Source organism: Festucalex cinctus, chromosome 6 (assembly GCF_051991245.1).
Source record: "Festucalex cinctus isolate MCC-2025b chromosome 6, RoL_Fcin_1.0, whole genome shotgun sequence".
In the NCBI taxonomy this organism is placed as follows: domain Eukaryota; kingdom Metazoa; phylum Chordata; class Actinopteri; order Syngnathiformes; family Syngnathidae; genus Festucalex; species Festucalex cinctus.
The window spans coordinates 21,578,796-21,597,376 of NC_135416.1; the positions used below are offsets into that span (position 1 = coordinate 21,578,796).

Genomic DNA, 18,581 nt, shown 5'->3' on the forward strand with positions numbered 1-18,581 from the left:
TTTTTAGTTTTAATTAGTTTTCAGGGTGGTTCTGTTAGTTTTTTTTATTTATTTATTATTTTAGTTCTTTAATAAATGCTTAGTATTAGTCTAGTTAGTTTCAGTATTAGTTTTAGTTGTTGTTGTTGTTGTTTTTAATGTGTATATACACATTTATATGCGCAATATCTAAAAAAAAAAAAAAAACACCATGGGCGCAACGTCATTATTCCGGTTTATATCAAAATAAATCTACTAAAAATCACATTTAAAATCATCCCCAAAGGCTCATGTATTAAATTAATTACCAAAGACTAAAACGAAGGACATTTTTGCTATAATTATAGTTAGTTTTATTTTTAGTTAATTTTGTAAACATAAAATGTAGTTTCAGTTAGTTTTCTTTTTTTAAAAAGCATCTTCGTTTTTATTTTATTTCGTGAACGAAATTGTAGTTTATAATTTTATTTTTTTTTGTTAGTTTTAGTTAACTAAAATAAACTTTAATAGCACGTGTTTTTCGACACCCTCCCATCTTACTTTGACCATCTCCAAACATTTTTGTTTTTATTTTATTTTAACTGAGTCAAATGCCATTTTTAGCATATGTCGCGGGCCACTAAAAAATGGACGGCGGGCCGCAAATGGCCCCCGGGCCGTAATTTGGACACCACTGGTCAAGCCCATGTATTCGAACAGCCAATATGTAAATCCAGCAAGATGCTTGTCATTGTTCTTTTAACCAGGTAATTTCATTCTCTTGGCCTTGAATTGAGAGCAACTGCTGCCATCATTTCAATGCCCATTGAATAAATCCAGCAATGTCCATTGTGATCATGGAAATTATTGGCTTCTAAATGAAAATCAATATAAAGTACTGACCATAGAACTGAAATAGAAAAATATCTATTTTTCATTTATTTATTTATTTATTTATTTATTTATTTATTTATTTATCCAGTCACCTCTTAGAAAGAAAAAAAAATACACTGATCAAGCTGTTAAAAACAATAATTACAGGTACTCTCTGTATTAGAATGTCATTTTCCCCATAAAACCATATGAATATTCTGCATAACAATAGGTATTTACCAACCCCTGCTTCCTACCCCAGAGATGCATCTCACATAATATCAACTATTTGCTTGTTTACTTTTTAACTCTCTAATGGCTATAATTATGATAATGGCCTATTACAGTCAAAGTGAACACCCTCCCTAGTGTGGTGTTTGCTGCTATATTCATTAAAGGCATTTTGTGCAGACACCAAAACTGTTTTCACTGTTGCATTAGAGGCTGTCAGGGATCACTGTTTTCCCATGTGGACACAGAAGGTTTGATTAAAAATGATAAGCATCAGGTGACATTTAGTTCCACCCAAGATGGTCAACTCAGTGCGCCACCTTAAATTAATATGACGATAACGCTGCAAATATTTTCAAGTAATGCCAGCTGGACATAATCAAAAATAAGAAATGCTGGGTAGATTTAAAATTATCACCCAGCCATAAAGTAATTTTAAAATTATCTTCCACCGAATGATTTGCATTTACATTTTTTCACAATAGTTTCTACCATTTGAAATCCAAAATGCAATATTCCAGTTTCAGAATTGTGTTATGATCTGTGTTTTATATTTTTTTAACTTATTTTATATTGATATCCGGAGTGTTTTTTTTTTTAGAATTTCCTTAGTCTCCTGTGTTTGTGCAGTTCTTGTCAGGAACATTGTCGATGAGACAAGTGAAGACAATTTATGGGTTTGGCTGACTGGCTGTCACAAGAGGCGAGTCAGCACCTGCTTTTTTTTTTTTTTTTTTTTTTCATGAGTCTTCCTCGTTTGAAAGTCAGCTCCCTGTGTTTGTTGGAATGCATTTTTCAATCATAAATTAGATTGCTTGGGTGACTCCTGTCCCTGTACATTGTTTTCACTTGTCTTTGGTTTCTTTCTGTTGTTAAAAGAGTTGTTGAAATTAGTATTTATAGAGATTCAATACAACCTTGTCATCCTATTATTGACACGTGTCAAACTCAAGGCCGTCCTTGTCATTTGATGTGGCCAGTGAATGCTTGACACAATTTTTCCTCTGTTCTAATCCAGCCAAAAGAAATGATAACCTAATGGACCTTATGTAAAACAAGTGGCAATATTTTGGGTTCTTACAAAAACCTTTTAAAACAACAACAACAACAAAATACATAGGGGACAACAAGTGTATCTGTAAAGAAAGAGTGCAGCTCTGTTTCTAGCTAGCAGACATCATGGCTGGCCAAAAGTTTTTTTTTGTGTGTGTTTTTTTTTTTTTTGAGCGAGAGAGAGAGAGAGAGAGAGAGAGAGAGAGAGAGAGAAAGAGAAAGAGAAAGAGAAAGAGAAAGAGAAAGAAAGAATTAACAGCAGCCTCTTCCTGACTAGTTTTATGCGGCCAAAGCATGAATAACAATAATTTTGTTGGCCCCTGCAGGCAACCAGAACCAGTGTTGCCACAGTTACCTTGAAAAAGTAACTTAGTTACTTTACTGATTACTTGGTTTTAAAAGTAACTAAATTGCGTTACTGATTACTTGATTTTAAAAGTAACTAAGTTAGATTAAAAGTTACTTTTTTAGTTACTTTCAGCAGCTGCCGATAACACCATCTCAACATAAAAATAATGCAGTAGAAACGGAGTTCCAAATACTTTATTGAAAGTGCATTTTTAACATGAAAATAAAGTGTTTTTTTTATGAAAAACAAAATAGGCAGTCTCTCTTGACTTCTTGTAACGTAAATACTTTTTATAAAACAAAAAATAAAAATCTATCCAGGTTGAAAATGAAAATCCCCTAAATTCCTCTATTGTTTGTTTGTTCCGCTATTCCAGTGTGTACACATGTATCAGTTTAAATATTTATTAGTAGTTATTGACAGTTATAATTGTTTTTTGGTTTGTTTGTTTTTTCTCTTCAAAATAAGGATCAGGAAAACAAAAGGTTGATAATTTAATGTTAAATATAAATATTTAACCTTTAGACAGACACCAACACAATTAAACAGAATATTTGCACATTGTGAAGTATTTCAGAAACATAAATTTAAGACATGAAATAAACCTACCGTCCAGCCAAAAGAAATATGAAGCCACCTTATGGAACAATAAATCTATCAAACACATTTTAACCACTTAATATATGCAAAAATATTTCCAAAAGTTCATTTCCCTTATTAATCAACAATTTTTGTATTTAACAATTGTTTTTTCTTTTGTCATCACTTTCATTTTTGGTTAATGTATGACATCTTTTTTTGTTTTTTTAATCTGAGACACGATGATGACCACAGAATCACTACTGTTTATATTTTGTTTTTTGGGCTGTCGTAATCGCGGGCACGTCTCAGTTCTCCTATCTGCTGCTCATGCTAGTTGTAGACATTGACAGGGAGCCACAAACTGAGAAATGAGATACTTGCAGTGTGCTTTTAGCTTAGCCGGTGTGTTGGCTGTGGGACATACCTGTGTGGTTTGAATCCATGCATTGGATCGTCACGGGAGTTATTCTTTTTGGCTCGCGCGCAGTACCAACGCCGGCCCGGGACATACAAGTGCACCGAGAGGACTCGATAGCCATGGGAAATACCGAGATGTACGGCACCGGCTTCTGCTGTCTCCATTTGTATGTTGTCACTCGTTGCGCGCGCGCGCGCCGTGTCGCGAGCACGGAAACACGGAAGTAGCTTGAATGGTGATGCTACTGAAATGTAAACAAAACAAGTAGAGCACGGCGCAGAACTCTTGCTATTGTTATGAAAACCATAAAGCCTCACTCGCAACCGATACGGTCGTTTAGCTCCCCTTGACGAACGATGGTTCGGTCGAATCGTTTTTTTGTTCCACCCCTACTGAAAACGTAACTTGTCTGACGTCACTCCCCCTGGCGAGAGGGCGGAGACGACCTCATCCCATAATGCTTCACGGACCAGTTGAGGATGGAAATAAATTGTTTTTTTTACCACTTTTATGGTCCATAATGCACACTTTTTTTGTTGTGTTGTGTGCCTGTTGGTTAATAAAACTAGTAGTAAAAGTATCATCACTTTTGTTTTGAATGTGCAAACCATTCATGACCAGACCATGGCTGAATTCAGTGTGGTGATCAATGACTTCTGCCTCATCTTCGTAGTTAGCAGTAGTTGTTTGTGACTGTTACAACAGTGAGATAGTTTGCCTTCTTCATGACAATGTGGAGTAACGCATTGATTCTCTGGACAGTAACTTTAATCAGACTACTTTGTAGAATAAAGTAACGCGTTAGACTATTAGTTACTTTAGAAAGCAACTCTTTTGAGTAACGCAGTAACGCGTTACCGGCAACACTGACCAGAACTACACCGTGATGAAAACAAGAATGACACTCTACTTAATTGGTTAATTTCATATGTGTGCATTTTATTATTTTTTACCCCCCCCCCCATATAAAGTGTTTGGAATTTTTTATTTTTGTTTTTTTCCCTTTCACTCGTGGGATGTTGTAAGATTATTGTTGTTATTCTGTGTTGGTGATCAACAATCACGATCAAAGTGGAACGTGATTTGCGAGCTCTTCAATTTTGCTTTAATCAACAGCACCATGTTCAGCAGCAGTGATTCCCCTCTACATGCAACAGACTTTTTGAAACTCTCTTAAAAAGTAGTGGCCTCAACCAACAACCTTAATTGAACCATACAAAAACACCTACAAACATATCTACACAGCTGGGAAAAATTTATACAGATATACATACATTAATGCAATCCATGTGTTCTTACAAATCACATTAACAATTTTCAAATAAGCATTGCCTCACAAAAGAAAGACGAGTATCCCATTTCTCCTCCCCATTAATACTTGCCAATTTTATGGTCTGTGAAACCCTTTGCAAGTCTTTTGTGATTAAGGGCTCAATAAGTCATTTAAATGTGACTTGACATTTGAGTATTTTACTTGAAGGCTCTGCAACCATTATGACACTAGAAGCATTTTAAGCATCTCATATTTTCCCTTATATTGTACCTGAGTATTTTTTTTTCTTTTTCTTTTCTCTTCACAGGGGTGCTGGAGCCTATCCCAGACGGTTTCAGGCAGTAGGCGGGGTACACCCAGAATTGGTTGCCAGCCAATTGCATAATAATAATAATAATAATAATAATAATAATAATAATAATAATAATAATAATAATAATAATAAACAGGCTCAAATAAACATGGAACAAGGAGAGCGGGGTAAACTTGCAGTTTTGACACTTGGAACTTTTCTAATGTAAGCTAACACAGCTATTTAAAATCAACAACGATCATATTGACTATAAAAACAACTTGCGTAACCAAATTCATTCATATTAGTGCTTTCAGGCTTGACACAACTATAATAAGACATTTCTAATGGCTTTTACATCAATAAAGTCATGGGTTCTGAATTTCAAGAACTCTAAATTACTCCAATAAAAGCCACATTGACTTTTATGATACTGTTTGAATAAATCTCAACTTATAATAACTACAGTGAACCCATTCCCTTCAGCCATTGAGAGAAAGTTTTTCATTTTGTCCTTATAGTGCCTTATTTTTAATTCAACATTTTCCCTAGTGCTTATTTTAATCTCTTTTTGTGTGCCTGAGTACATACAGTATACTTATGACCTTGTGATCCACCAACAAACCTCTTCAGTGATCGCTGCCTTTCTCAAGCCTGTTGATTTTATTACACTCATCAGTAATAAGAAGGAATAGCTTAGATCTGCTCATGCCCAGCACTGGTCAATAGTTCAATTAGCCATAACTAGTTGGATGTAGAAGGTACGATACATATATATATAGATATATATATATCGAGTCTGTCTATCAGATGTTGTGAAATTATTGCATTAAAGAGGAAGTCAACCAAAAAATGTTTTATTTTTTTTGACAATAATATGTTCCATGCAGCCCCACTTGTCTAGATATGGTATTCTGTGTAATATATATATATATATATATATATATATATATATATATATATATATAGCGACATATATATATATATATATATATATGAGTGAGAGAGAGAGAGAGAGAGGAGAAAAATGGTCCTTTCCCATTGGAACCATTAGTTTTCTAATAGTGGACTGAAGCAAGGGGGTCACCAACCTTTTTGAAACTGAGAGCTAGTTCATGGGTGCTGATTAATGTGAAGTTTGATTCGCACATCTGAAAAAATAATTTATATGTTTCTTGTTACTAATCAAGCTTTCCCTATAGCACTAGAACGTGTATTTAAACTTTTGACAGAGTTCTCGCTATTCAACGATGTTTTTTTTTTTTTTTTTTTTTTTTTAATAAGATAGGAATTTAGGAAGCAGATAAATGTCAATATGCTAAATTTCATTTCCAGAAATCTGCAAATGTCCAAATTACTGGTATTACTTCTACAATTTTCTGAGGAAATCACAATCTCCAATCATTATCGTGTTAGTTTTAAAATAGGCTCAACAGGTACCATGTTGGTGACCCTTTTTGTTTACATGTGTTAGGTTCATCTTTCCGGTTTCTATGCAGCTCTTCTTTATCTATTTGAAACACTTTATCATATCCTTTTAATTCCTTGTACGCCAGCCAGAGCCTTCCATTTCACTCCTTTTCTTCTCACATGTATTATTGAATAATTGGTGTGTTTTTATCTTCACGTAAGATTTGTCAGTTTTATTGTTATCAGAGATCCTGTTTAAATTGTTGAGTTTTTGTCACAGCCAATAACTATTTATGTTAATTCCTTGTAAATTGTGTGAATGTTTATTTTCCTGCCTACGCCTTTGCACCGGCACTAAAAAGCCAAATGTGCCATGAAAAAGTATTTGCCCCCTTCTTGATTGCCCCCCCCCCCCCCCCCCCCATATTTATGACACTATCAGTTATAGAACAGCACCTAGAGAAGCCTGTGCTGAATGTGTTCCATCAGAGGAAAGTCTGAGAAAGTCTTCTGTCAGCCAGTTTACACAGGAGTTGTAGGGTCCGAGTCTGTCTATCAGATGTTGTGAAATTATTGCATTAAAGAGGAAGTCAACCAAAAAATGTTTTATTTTTTTTTTGACAATAATATGTTCCATGCAGCCCCACTAGTCTAGATATGGTATTCTGTTTAATATTGTGATCGTGGAATATGAGTTAAGCAGCAAAATCCAGCCGTTTTTGCCATTTTGCCACTTGCTGTCGACTGCAGATGATATCAGTGTTGTTCAGGTCTCAGGCAACAACCAATCACAGCGCATCTTCAGAAAACATGCTTTAATTGGTTGTTGCCTGAGCCTTGGTCAAAATTAATGTCATCTTCAGTGGCAAAATGGCCGCCACCTGAGATGGATAAAAACGGCTGGAATTTGCTTCATAACATATTCCAAAAAATATAATATTAATCAGAATGTCATGTGTAGAATAGTGAGGTCACATATAAGATATTATTGTCAAGAAATGATTAAGGTTGACTTCCACTTGAAAATCTGAACAGAAGCGCACGTGAGTGTTCTTCTCCTTCAGGTGTGCAAAGCTCAAGAGCGGAGGAGATGGCTTCCTCAGCGGCGTAATAAACGGAAATAGTAAAGCATGAGATAGAGTCTGCAGATGATAACCTCCTTCACCGGCCTCTCAAAGCATTTCATCATGATGGAAGTACAGCCGGTTCACCTGTTGCTTCTGTCTTTTGTCATGTCAGAAAACAAATCAAGAGCCTCCTGCTGTCATCGGCAGCCTTCAGGTTCTTATGAATAGATTTGTGAAGTAAACAACATTTGGACTTCCTATTGACTCAGATTGAGAATATGAAAGTACTTATTTGAAGGTCGAAGCCGAACATAAGTATGGGCCTGCCCAGGTACGTTATCTAGTCCTTACAGTTTGTTGTTTGAGAGGCGCAAGATGATGTCACATTCCAGGAAGTTGTGAAGTGAGGCAAGGGCGGGTTAAAGCCGAGAACTAGTTCACGGTGCACCGCCATTCATCCAGCACACTCTGAACGCAGTCAACGTTTTGCAGCAGCTCCTGGTAGACGTCGTATACAACCCAGCAACATGCGAGAGATTGTTCACCTGCAGGCCGGCCAATGTGGGAATCAGATTGGAGCAAAGGTAGACGACACCAATGATAATAATCATTAATCATTACATGTTTTGTGTTGTTTGCCACTTTGTGGTCATGAACACTAAATAGGTCAACATTGGGGCAAGTACTGAGTATGTGTCATAACACTGACAGTTTGAAACATGTCAAATATGTTCATACAGATGTGAATGGTTGTTAACTGTTTGAATTAAGTTGATCATTTTTTTCTTTTTGCTATCTATTAGTATTCTGTTTCTTAGTGTTCTGTTGCATATTTATGTTTCTAAATCGCTGGCAGCTACTTAAAAGGGACTTTCATTGCAGTCTTCCAAAGAAGCCCTCGATTTTGCGTGTCTGGAAAAAAATGTGTTTAAATCCCGAAATCGTTGATCATTTTTAATATCCCTCACATGATCAAAGAGTATGGTGTAACACTCAACAGTGTTATACTTAACTCCGCATGTCATGTCTGCTGATTAATTAAGAGACTGGGTTATTAAATAAGAAGGAAAAATGCTTTTAAAAGAATGAAAACAAACTGAGGCCGCATCTTAATAATTGTGGGAATGCTGAAGCATTCCCACGTATGTTATAGTGATTTTTATTCTCCACACTTTTTTGCCGCCTAACAACTCCCACCTAATACTTCCAATTTACATTTTCAAATTTCATCTAGCTTAAAAATTTCCCGCTTCCCGGGGTATATATATCGTCTGACTCCACATTACTTGCAGTATTTGCACAATTTAACATTTATTATCAACTTTTCCCCATTCATTTTCAATGGGACAGACTTTTTCTAAGTATCACTTTCCACACCCACTTCCATACATATAACTTATCATCATTACCAGGTGTCTTACACTGCTCGGTGGCACAGTTGGTAAAGTGGATTGCGTAACCAGGAAGTTATATTTTCTTAATTTATCTCTCAGTTTGCCTTCAGCATTCCTACGCAATTTCTCCAGAAATTGCTCTTAGCCTAGTTAGATTTAAAATACTGTTTGTTTTCGTTTTTACCTGTTATAATCATACATGAGCTTTCATTCATTTTACATTTAATTGTCTTGGGATTGCTGTACATTCTTTTTATAGGCTTTGCTTAAGTAATTTGAACTTGTTTATTTTGGACTTCTGTTGATTTTGTATTTTTGATATATCCAAGTCCCTTCTTGCCTTTTTATTAATTTTACTTGAAATTACAGTAATATTATTTTGAGTGCACACCTGCCTCACCTTCATGATCCCCTGCATTTTGGTCCTCAACCTTGCCAAAATGTGACGCATATATTACAAAGAAAAACTAAAACTAACACCAAATCTAACAAAAATACAACTCATAAAAAAACTAACAAACTCATTTAAAAAAAAAACTCTTTAAAATGAACTGACTTAAAAAAAAAAAGAATAAAAATGAAATAAAAACTTAAAGGCAACTATAATAAAAAGTCCAAAACTAGTAACTGTAACAGGCTGTTCCGACAATCTGACTCTAATTATTTGAATGGACCCTAACTATTCAAATAAGATTTAACAATGTTTGTATAATATTCAGTTAAACTTGAAAGACATGCCTCAGATCATGTGTGTTCCACCGGTCTGCTTGGATTCTTTTGCAGGGTGTAATTGTTGCATGGTGGGAAATGCACAAATCCGCTTTTCATATACAGCCATGACATTTTGTTGCCTTTCATGTAGCCACTAAGCCATAAAATATTATCTACTGAATCTTTTGGAAGGTACAATGTCCTGTTCAAAGGTGAATGTCGCTTTCTACAATAACACCAGGTAAACAATTGTACTTTTGGAATTTATTCTTGGTGCACGTAACTATTTTGTGTTTGCACTAGTAGAGTACTTCTAAAAACTTTGTGCATTTTTTTTTTTTAGAATGTTTGTGATAAAATATCAAACTGTAAAAACACCCAACACATGTTGAGTTAAAATTCATTCAAATTTTCCAATTGCTTCTCGAGAGACACCATCCTAATACACAACAATGGTTCGGTTTTGCATCCATTTGTACACTGGGAAGTGAAAAAGAGCTCAGAAATGACTCCCAGTCCCATTCTTGACCTCAATAAAAGCAGGCAGGTTTGCACACAACCTGATTGCCACTGGTACAGGGAGTGCCATAAAATGGGTGCAGCTTTTTGTCAAGAAATATGTGCCTGTCTGACAAGAAGTAAAATAAGTTAGTGTTTTACTCTTGACATCAATGACCTGATTTGGGGAAACACTGAATACCAGAGGCTTTAGTTTTCACTTCAAGAAATGAAGGTGCGTGAAGAGCCGCAAACAAGCAGCGAGTGAAGGTGCCTGCAGTGAAGACAAATTATGGCAAAGAAGAAGTAGTTGCATTACCAATTGTGTGAATTTTTCGACACCCTGAAAATTTAGCGAGCTATATATTAGGAATTAGAAATTTGAAAAATAGTAAATTGCCATTCATTTGAGGCAATTTTAAGGAAAAATTAATATTGTGAATATAATGAATATACAGTATCAGTCTTTCTTTAAAAAATGATCTGTCATTTGTCATTGAAAAAAGATATATGCATTCAAAGAAGTGTTAATTTTGACAAGAAATTTTAATTTAGTTTTCGTTAGTCTTTTGACTAAAATTAATTAAAGTTTTAGTCATAATTTAGTAATTGGGTTGTATTTTAGTTTTAATACAATTTTTGTCGACGAAAATAAAGTGTAATTTATGCGACGAAAAAAAGAGCAATTTTAGTCGACTAAATTGACAATTTAGTCGACATTTTCTTTTAGCATCCATTTCAACTTTTATATAGAAAATTAAAACACACTTATTTGTAACTGTAGTTTAACACGCAAGACACATTTAATACAACTGTGTATTTTATTAATTGTTTCAATGAAACACGTTGAATTGACAATAACTTTTAGTTGTTTTCACCTAATTAAAAAAAAAGAGAGTGCATAGTTGCTTGAGATTATTCTTACAGCTGCACATTGAAATAAATAAAATTAATTAATTGACATGAAATAAAGTGCAGTGAACACTGAGCAGTTTGTGAGTGGTTCTTTCTCCAAACCGCGTTTCATTTCTTCTGATTGGATTGTGTGAATTTTCATCCCTGTGTTGTTTTCATTTTTGTTTTAGTCATTGATGAAATTGTCAGTCAATTGTAGTTATTGTTATAGTCTCAATGAATGGCTTCTATTTTATTTTTTGTTTAATTTTCATCTGAAAAAAAAACATTTTGTGACGAAAATTATGACGAAAATATTAAGTTGACAAAATTATCACTGATTCAAAGGACTAGCGGTATCTGTACTTGGTATTGTATGGGTGACTCCTCAAAAGTTGAATACTCGTACTAGTATCAGTATGAAATAAAATGGGATCAAACATCTCTAATAAAAACTATATGTTGTTGTATGTGTGTGAAATTTTTTGACTGTACCAGTTTTGGGAGGTGATCAGTGACGAGCATGGCATCGACCCAACTGGATCATACCAAGGAGAGGATGCCCTCCAACTGGATCGAATTAATGTCTACTACAACGAGGCTTCAGGTCAGGAATCACGCACTGCAATGACCTTTGTGTTTCCATGGAATTAGAATCCAAGCTTAAGTTAATCTATTTGGTTCCTAGGAGGAAAGTACGTCCCCAGGGCGGTTTTGGTGGATTTGGAGCCAGGCACCATGGACTCTGTCCGGTCAGGCCCATTTGGCAGGATATTTAGACCTGACAACTTTGTCTTTGGTAAACTATACATTTCCATGCTCCTTCTTGATAATTGCAAATGATGTAAGAAAACAAAAGTGTATGAAGTTCCACTGTGGTCTAGAAGATCAAAATGAGATTTTTTAATTGTTTTTTTCCAGGCCAGAGTGGAGCAGGAAACAACTGGGCCAAGGGTCACTACACAGAGGGAGCCGAGCTGGTGGACTCGGTTCTCGATGTGGTGAGGAAGGAGGCCGAGGGATGTGACTGTCTACAGGGGTTCCAGCTTACACATTCACTGGGTGGTGGCACCGGCTCTGGGATGGGAACTCTGCTCATTAGCAAGATCCGTGAGGAATACCCGGACCGTATCATGAACACCTTTAGTGTGGTGCCCTCTCCCAAGGTACGACTCATTTCATGCTCATGTTTGACACTGATATTTTTATAACTCGTACCATTAATTGATATTTCTTCATTATGTGTTCAAGAAAAACAGGTCATTAAAATAACATACAGTGTATCATAATTTCCCGAGCATAAAACATCTCTGGTTACAATACGTCGCTACAAAATCACCCATGAAAAAAAAGTATTTTTTGTCCCTCTGGACTTGTACTTGTTTTTGATACGGTGCCCAAGCAAGCGATGCAAAAGTGTTTGCTCTTCATGACTTACTGACTTTTATTTTGAAATGATAGTCATGAAAATATGCAGTAAAGCACAAACATAAATAAATAAATAAATAAATAAATAAATAAATAAATAAATAAATAAATAAATAAATAAATAAATGAAATGAAAAGAAATGAAATGAAATAAATAAGGCATATTTTCACTAATCCCATTCAAACATATTCAGTCGTCCAAGCATACACTGGCCATTAACGTAGTGTACATACCACACGGAAATAACTTAAACTTAAGTAACTTATTTTAAAGGCGGGGTCTTCCGTTTTCACTCAGGAAAATGCACTATATAAATACAGGATGTATACCCATCAACTACTTCTCTATCTTCAACTCTGGACTTCTGTTAATGTGTGGTGGTGATTTTTTCCTAAGCCTGTATTTTGCCATTTTGTGTTTCTTTTGTCAACAGCGGTACGTTTCTGTGGACAGACAGTTGTTTACCCCTCCAGCCAATCACAGAGCGGGGGTGGCTATCATGTAAGCTTGCGTGAGTGAGTGAGTGAGTGAGTGAGTGAGTGAGTGAGTGAGTGAGTGAGTGAGTGAGTGAGTGAGTGAGTGAGTGAGTGAAAAAAATCCATGTGTGCTGTCAAGTTGCCGCGGGAGTGTCGTCATGCAGCCGACAAATTCGCCCGGCCCCGTCTGCCGACAGTGAGTGACACGCCCCCCGCCGCCCCCTGCTCTGCGATTGGCTGGAGGGGTAAACAACTGTCTGTCCACAGAAACATCCCGCTCACTCACTCACACTAGCTATCATGTAAGCTTGAGTGAGTGAGTGAGTGAGTGAGTGAGTGAGTGAGTGAGTGAGTGAGTGAGTGAGTGAGTGAGTGAGTGAGTGAGTGAGTGAAAAAAAAATCAGTGCGTGCTGTTAATTGGCGCGGGAGTGGCGTCATGCAGCCGACAAATTCGCCCGGCCCTGACTGCCGACAGTGAGTGACACGCCCCCCGCCGTCCCCCGCTCTGCGATTGGCTGGAGGGGTAACAACTGTCTCTCCACAGAAACATCCCGCTCACTCACTCACACAAGCTATTATGTAAGCTTGTGTGAGCGAGCGAGCGAGCGAGCGTGCGTGAGTGAGTGAGTGAGTGAGTGAGTGAGTGAGTGAGTGAGTGAGTGAGTGAGTGAGTGAGTGAGTGAGTGAGTGAGTGAGTGAGTGAGTGAAAAAAAAAAACGTGCATGTTGTTAAGTTGCCGTGGGAGTGACATTATGCAGCCGACAAATTCGCCCGGCCCCATCTGCTGACAGTGAATGACACGCCCACCCCGCCCCCCGCTCTGCGGTTGGCTGGAGGGGTAACAACTGCCTGTCCACAGAAACGTCCCGCTGTTGACAAAACAAACACAAAATGGCAAAATACAGGCTGGGGGGGCTGTCATCATTGGTGGAATTCTACAGTCTGCTGAGTGAAATTCTAGTTTTTAATTGCAACATTTTGCCTGCAGGTGTCCGACACAGTAGTGGAGCCGTACAATGCCACCCTGTCTGTCCACCAACTTGTTGAGAACACAGATGAGACCTACTGCATTGACAACGAAGCCTTGTATGACATCTGCTTCCGTACACTCAAGCTGACCACACCCACTTACGGGGACCTCAACCACCTGGTTTCTGCCACTATGAGTGGTGTGACAACCTGCTTGCGTTTTCCCGGGCAGCTAAACGCGGACCTCCGCAAACTTGCTGTCAACATGGTCCCCTTCCCTCGTTTGCATTTCTTCATGCCGGGGTTTGCTCCACTCACAAGCAGGGGGAGCACACAGTACAGAGCCCTCACCGTGCCTGAACTCACTCAGCAGATGTTTGATGCTAAAAATATGATGGCTGCCTGTGACCCCCGCCACGGGCGCTACCTCACCGTGGCTGCCATATTTCGCGGTCGCATGTCCATGAAAGAGGTGGATGAGCAGATGCTGAATGTGCAAAACAAGAACAGCAGCTACTTCGTCGAGTGGATCCCCAACAACGTCAAAACGGCCGTATGCGACATCCCGCCGCGTGGCCTCAAGATGTCCGCCACCTTCATCGGCAACAGCACTGCCATCCAGGAGCTGTTCAAGCGCATCTCCGAGCAATTCACTGCTATGTTCCGTCGGAAGGCTTTCCTCCATTGGTACACGGGCGAGGGCATGGATGAGATGGAGTTCACTGAGGCGGAGAGCAACATGAATGATTTGGTGTCGGAGTACCAGCAGTACCAGGATGCCACTGCTGAGGATGCAGAGTTTGAAGAGGAGGAGGAGGAAGAAGAAGCAGCCTAAGGTCTCTTATAATTCATTACCCTCATTTTGTGATCATAATCTTTGTCCGGGTCTGCACTATCACTCATGTCTCTTCTCTGACATCAGACCTTTGCCCTCTTATCCAACGGTGGGTTTACTGGATTCTCTTCCTTACCCCAGTGGTCACATTTTCACTGTTCACAACACAGTTCTATATGTGGGCCTAATATGATACATTGTATTTGAATTCATGTGTTTTATTTGGTATTTGATTTCAATAAATGAATTTGCAAACAGCAACGTTTGTTTTTTTTAGGTTCCTAATTGATAAAGCCTTAACATGACGGTTAGATTCTAACGACTCTTGCAATTTCCCAGCGCTGACGGAAGGCCGTCACTGACAACACCCATGTTTTGGCACGTTATTGAGATTAACAGTGGGCTAATGAATGAATTATTAGTTCACCACTAGATGGCGCTAAATGATACATATTGTCCCTTTAAAGGTACACTCAGTATTATACAGTGGCATCTAGTGGTGAAACAATAAATCATAAAAAAAAAAAAAAAAATTGTTTGTGTTAGTAGTATGTAAAAAGATATGTTGTATCGCATAAACGTACTTTTTTTTTAAATATAACGGTTAGTCTAGAAATCGCAAATTATCTTACATGTCCGGGCCGCGGCTTCTAGTGTCCGCCATGTTTCGCCGCCATCTTTCTGCTACGGGTGCCGTCAACGACAAATTTCAGCGCTCCATTTCTTAACGCGTTTTTGGAACGCCTTTGCAGACGCACTTCCGGTTTGTATGGCGACCGCATGTACACGAAGAAGAAGAGTTTCCGGTCCCCGAAGAGAGCATTATCAAGCTATCAATTGCTTTGGGAATTTATTTTATTTCAGCGCGACAAAACAAGAGTTTATATTGTAGCCGCATTTGCCAGATGGAGAGAAATGAGGAACAGACTAGGTTTGGGACGTGCCGGTGCCTTCGACTGCTTTCTACTTGACCGGTAAGTAAGAGTACATTTGTGTTTACGTTTTGAGAGCGAGAGAAAAAGTATACACCGTACTAATTAATACGATGTTCGTACCTTTGTTTTACGATCACTGTATCTGTTGATTAGCAACTCCGCACCACTCGAACGATTTCGTTATGAAGCTACTTGCTTTGAAAAAAAAAAAAAAAAAGATTCCCGCTGGCACGTTATATTTAGAGTAAATGCGCAAGTTATTGTGTAATGTAATGTAACTGTGATTTCGGAGGTATATTTGCCCATAACTTTAATGGAGAATCTAAAGCATACTGTATTAGTGGAGGAGTTAAAATTATTTTCGTTGTGGTTGGTGAAAATAGTGTTCTCGAAATTAATTTTCGGCAGGGAATAACTTTCTGGACTTAAATGCTGGCTGTACCGTAAGCACTGCTAGAGTCTGAACTCTCTCACTCAAGTGTGTACTGGTCCATTGTGTAATTGGGTGCACAAGAATTTACAGGCTGCTACATTTTCCACGGAAACTCGACAAGCAAGCAGCCTTTGCATATTCTATGCAGTATGCAGTCAAGTTACTTTTATCTAGCTAATACAATGTTTTGGGCCCAAAAACTAAAGATCTTACCTCTATTTTGGGGGCTTTGTTGGAAAGTTGGTGACATATAGTAGTCATCATCAATTATTTTATTTTATTTTATAATTTTGTTTTTGTTTGTGTCACACTAGATCAACAGCCAAACTTGAGGGCTTCCAGAACCATATTCTGATGTATACAAGCATTCATGCACCGTTTAAATACATCACCGACCTGCAAGAAAAAAAAATATCAAGGGGAGAGTCAGCAGCCATATTGGAATGCCCCGAATGAGGACACTTGAATGGAGGAACCCAGAAGGCTTCGGTGTTGTACCACCAGTATCTCCACCTACCATATCTGAGCTGCAACAAACTGAAGTCAGCCGACGTCTTGGTATCATTTACATATGGACGGCATTGCACACTACATTAACTTTTTGTGTGAAGCAATACGGAATGGTCACATGTACAAGCACCACTTGTTTTACACAGGACCTGCTGACCAGGTGTCTGAAGCCATGGAGTGACTCCTCCCTCACTTTCCTCAGCAAGCCTTTGAAGAATATGATATCATCGTTGGTGGGAACATGCCCTCACTCCATAACATGTACTTGTGCAGTCAAGGAGCATGTCAAACTTAATAAAACCAGCAAACATTGAAGTGACTTCATTTTTACTGCAGTCTGTTCACACAATCAATGGACAAGCCTTCCTTAATTTTGCCCCAATAACATCATAGAGTAGGCAAAAAGTAGTGTTACAGATCATACTATGTGTTCGGGAGAGTTTGAGGAATGTTGCAATGTTAATGGGGGACAATGTCAGCACACAAAAAAAACAAACAAAAAAAAAACATCATGGTATTGATTTTAGCTTTGTACAACACATACCTGCTCTGTAACACTACTTTTGGCCCAAACCTGTATGTCTATTTTCCATATATTGAAATGCACAGCGTATTGGTAAATTTCTGGAACAACTGCAATTCATGTAGCTCATTATATTCTAACAGCATTTTTATTTTTTTTTTATTTTTTTTTTTTAGTTAATATGTTCATTTCATGTAGACTTTTACTTTACTTTATTTTATTTATTCATTTTCATGTACTGTACCTTACATTCCTTGGCCAATGAAGAATTCCTTGTCATTGCAAGCATTTATAATAATTCTCCAGGCTTTTGATGTTTTACATTTCTGGTCATGTAAAATAGTGTTAGGTTAGGTGTCGAATGAACACTGCATGTTGACGCCAAAGGAAATAGTATTTTTTTAGTTATTCAAAATGTACAAATTAACACACAACAACAATATACAAGTTATACAAACTACAACAACAAGTGTCAGACATGGACTAATTATATGCCAGGTAAAAAACCTTTGTATTGTCCTCAAGGATCTGGGAAAGTGTCACTTATTTGCTACAAGTCACCAAGGTGCTGCAGTCTGAGATCCAGGTACAGGAAATCATGGTGGTGCTGATGTGTCAGCAATGTGTCAAAAAGTATTTCTTGGTGTCAGTCTATCAGCTGGACTTGGATATCTTCATGTTCCTCCATGGTCATTTCCTGTACGAGTCTCTGCAAGAAGGTAACAATTGTATGTCAGATGAGGTACCAAACAATGAACTGAAAGTCACTGAGCCAATGAAGTACATTATTACATGAGCAAGACTATTTGTGAAAGCCATGTAAATTCCTGCACATCGAAGTACAAGGAAGCTGTTGTATCTTCAATCAAAACTAATTAAGTTGCTTAGTGATATTTATTAGGTAAAATTGTTCAACATGGTGACAAATCGATATCTGAGTAAAAGGTTTAAAATGTTTTTGTAAGCAGCACTTTTCTGAGTGGTTAGTAGCAACAAGACACGGGGGGAATTACGAGTCTGAGTTGCAGATGTGTTAGTTCAGTTAACACCATTATTTTTGCACGATATACTAAACATATCAGCAAACGATGTAATCTAAATACCACATATTCCAAGCAAAGGTATGTTTTGAGCCATTCACATGCATGCTCGAATGGAATTATTTTTCCATGATGACATAATTGTACGTTACGAGACACCGCGTTCTCTTCCTCGTCGTCTCTCTCGCCCCCTCCTCGCCCCCTTTGAGATGGTCCACATGTCTATAAAACATATAACATAACTGTGTGTTCTCTGTTGCATGGTTTAGTTGCACTAACAAATATGAACATAGATAGCCATTATCATTAGCTGACGTACAGTATTTCCAAACAATGCCGACAAAAATATTAATTCTGAAATTAAATGACTAAATAACAATTATTAGGGATCTGTACAGTATGTCTAACAAATGCAATTCACTTACGTC

General features: G+C 37.6%; 1 protein-coding gene and 1 long non-coding RNA gene across 2 annotated transcripts; both read left to right on the forward strand.

The window, feature by feature from the left end:
• The first annotated feature begins 7,949 nt into the window (after positions 1-7,949).
• LOC144020829 (tubulin beta chain-like) lies at positions 7,950-14,969 on the forward strand. Its single transcript, XM_077524671.1, has 5 exons — positions 7,950-8,090; positions 11,502-11,610; positions 11,692-11,802; positions 11,925-12,169; positions 13,897-14,969. Exons 1-5 carry the CDS (start codon positions 8,034-8,036, stop codon positions 14,710-14,712), a joined length of 1,338 nt encoding a protein of 445 aa, XP_077380797.1. The 5' UTR covers positions 7,950-8,033; the 3' UTR covers positions 14,713-14,969.
• Positions 14,970-15,275: 306 nt separating this feature from the next.
• LOC144021143 (uncharacterized) lies at positions 15,276-16,899 on the forward strand. The gene is made up of 3 exons (XR_013284057.1): positions 15,276-15,686; positions 16,395-16,638; positions 16,737-16,899. It is a non-coding gene; the product is annotated as an uncharacterized LOC144021143 (long non-coding RNA).
• The last annotated feature ends 1,682 nt before the right edge of the window (positions 16,900-18,581 follow it).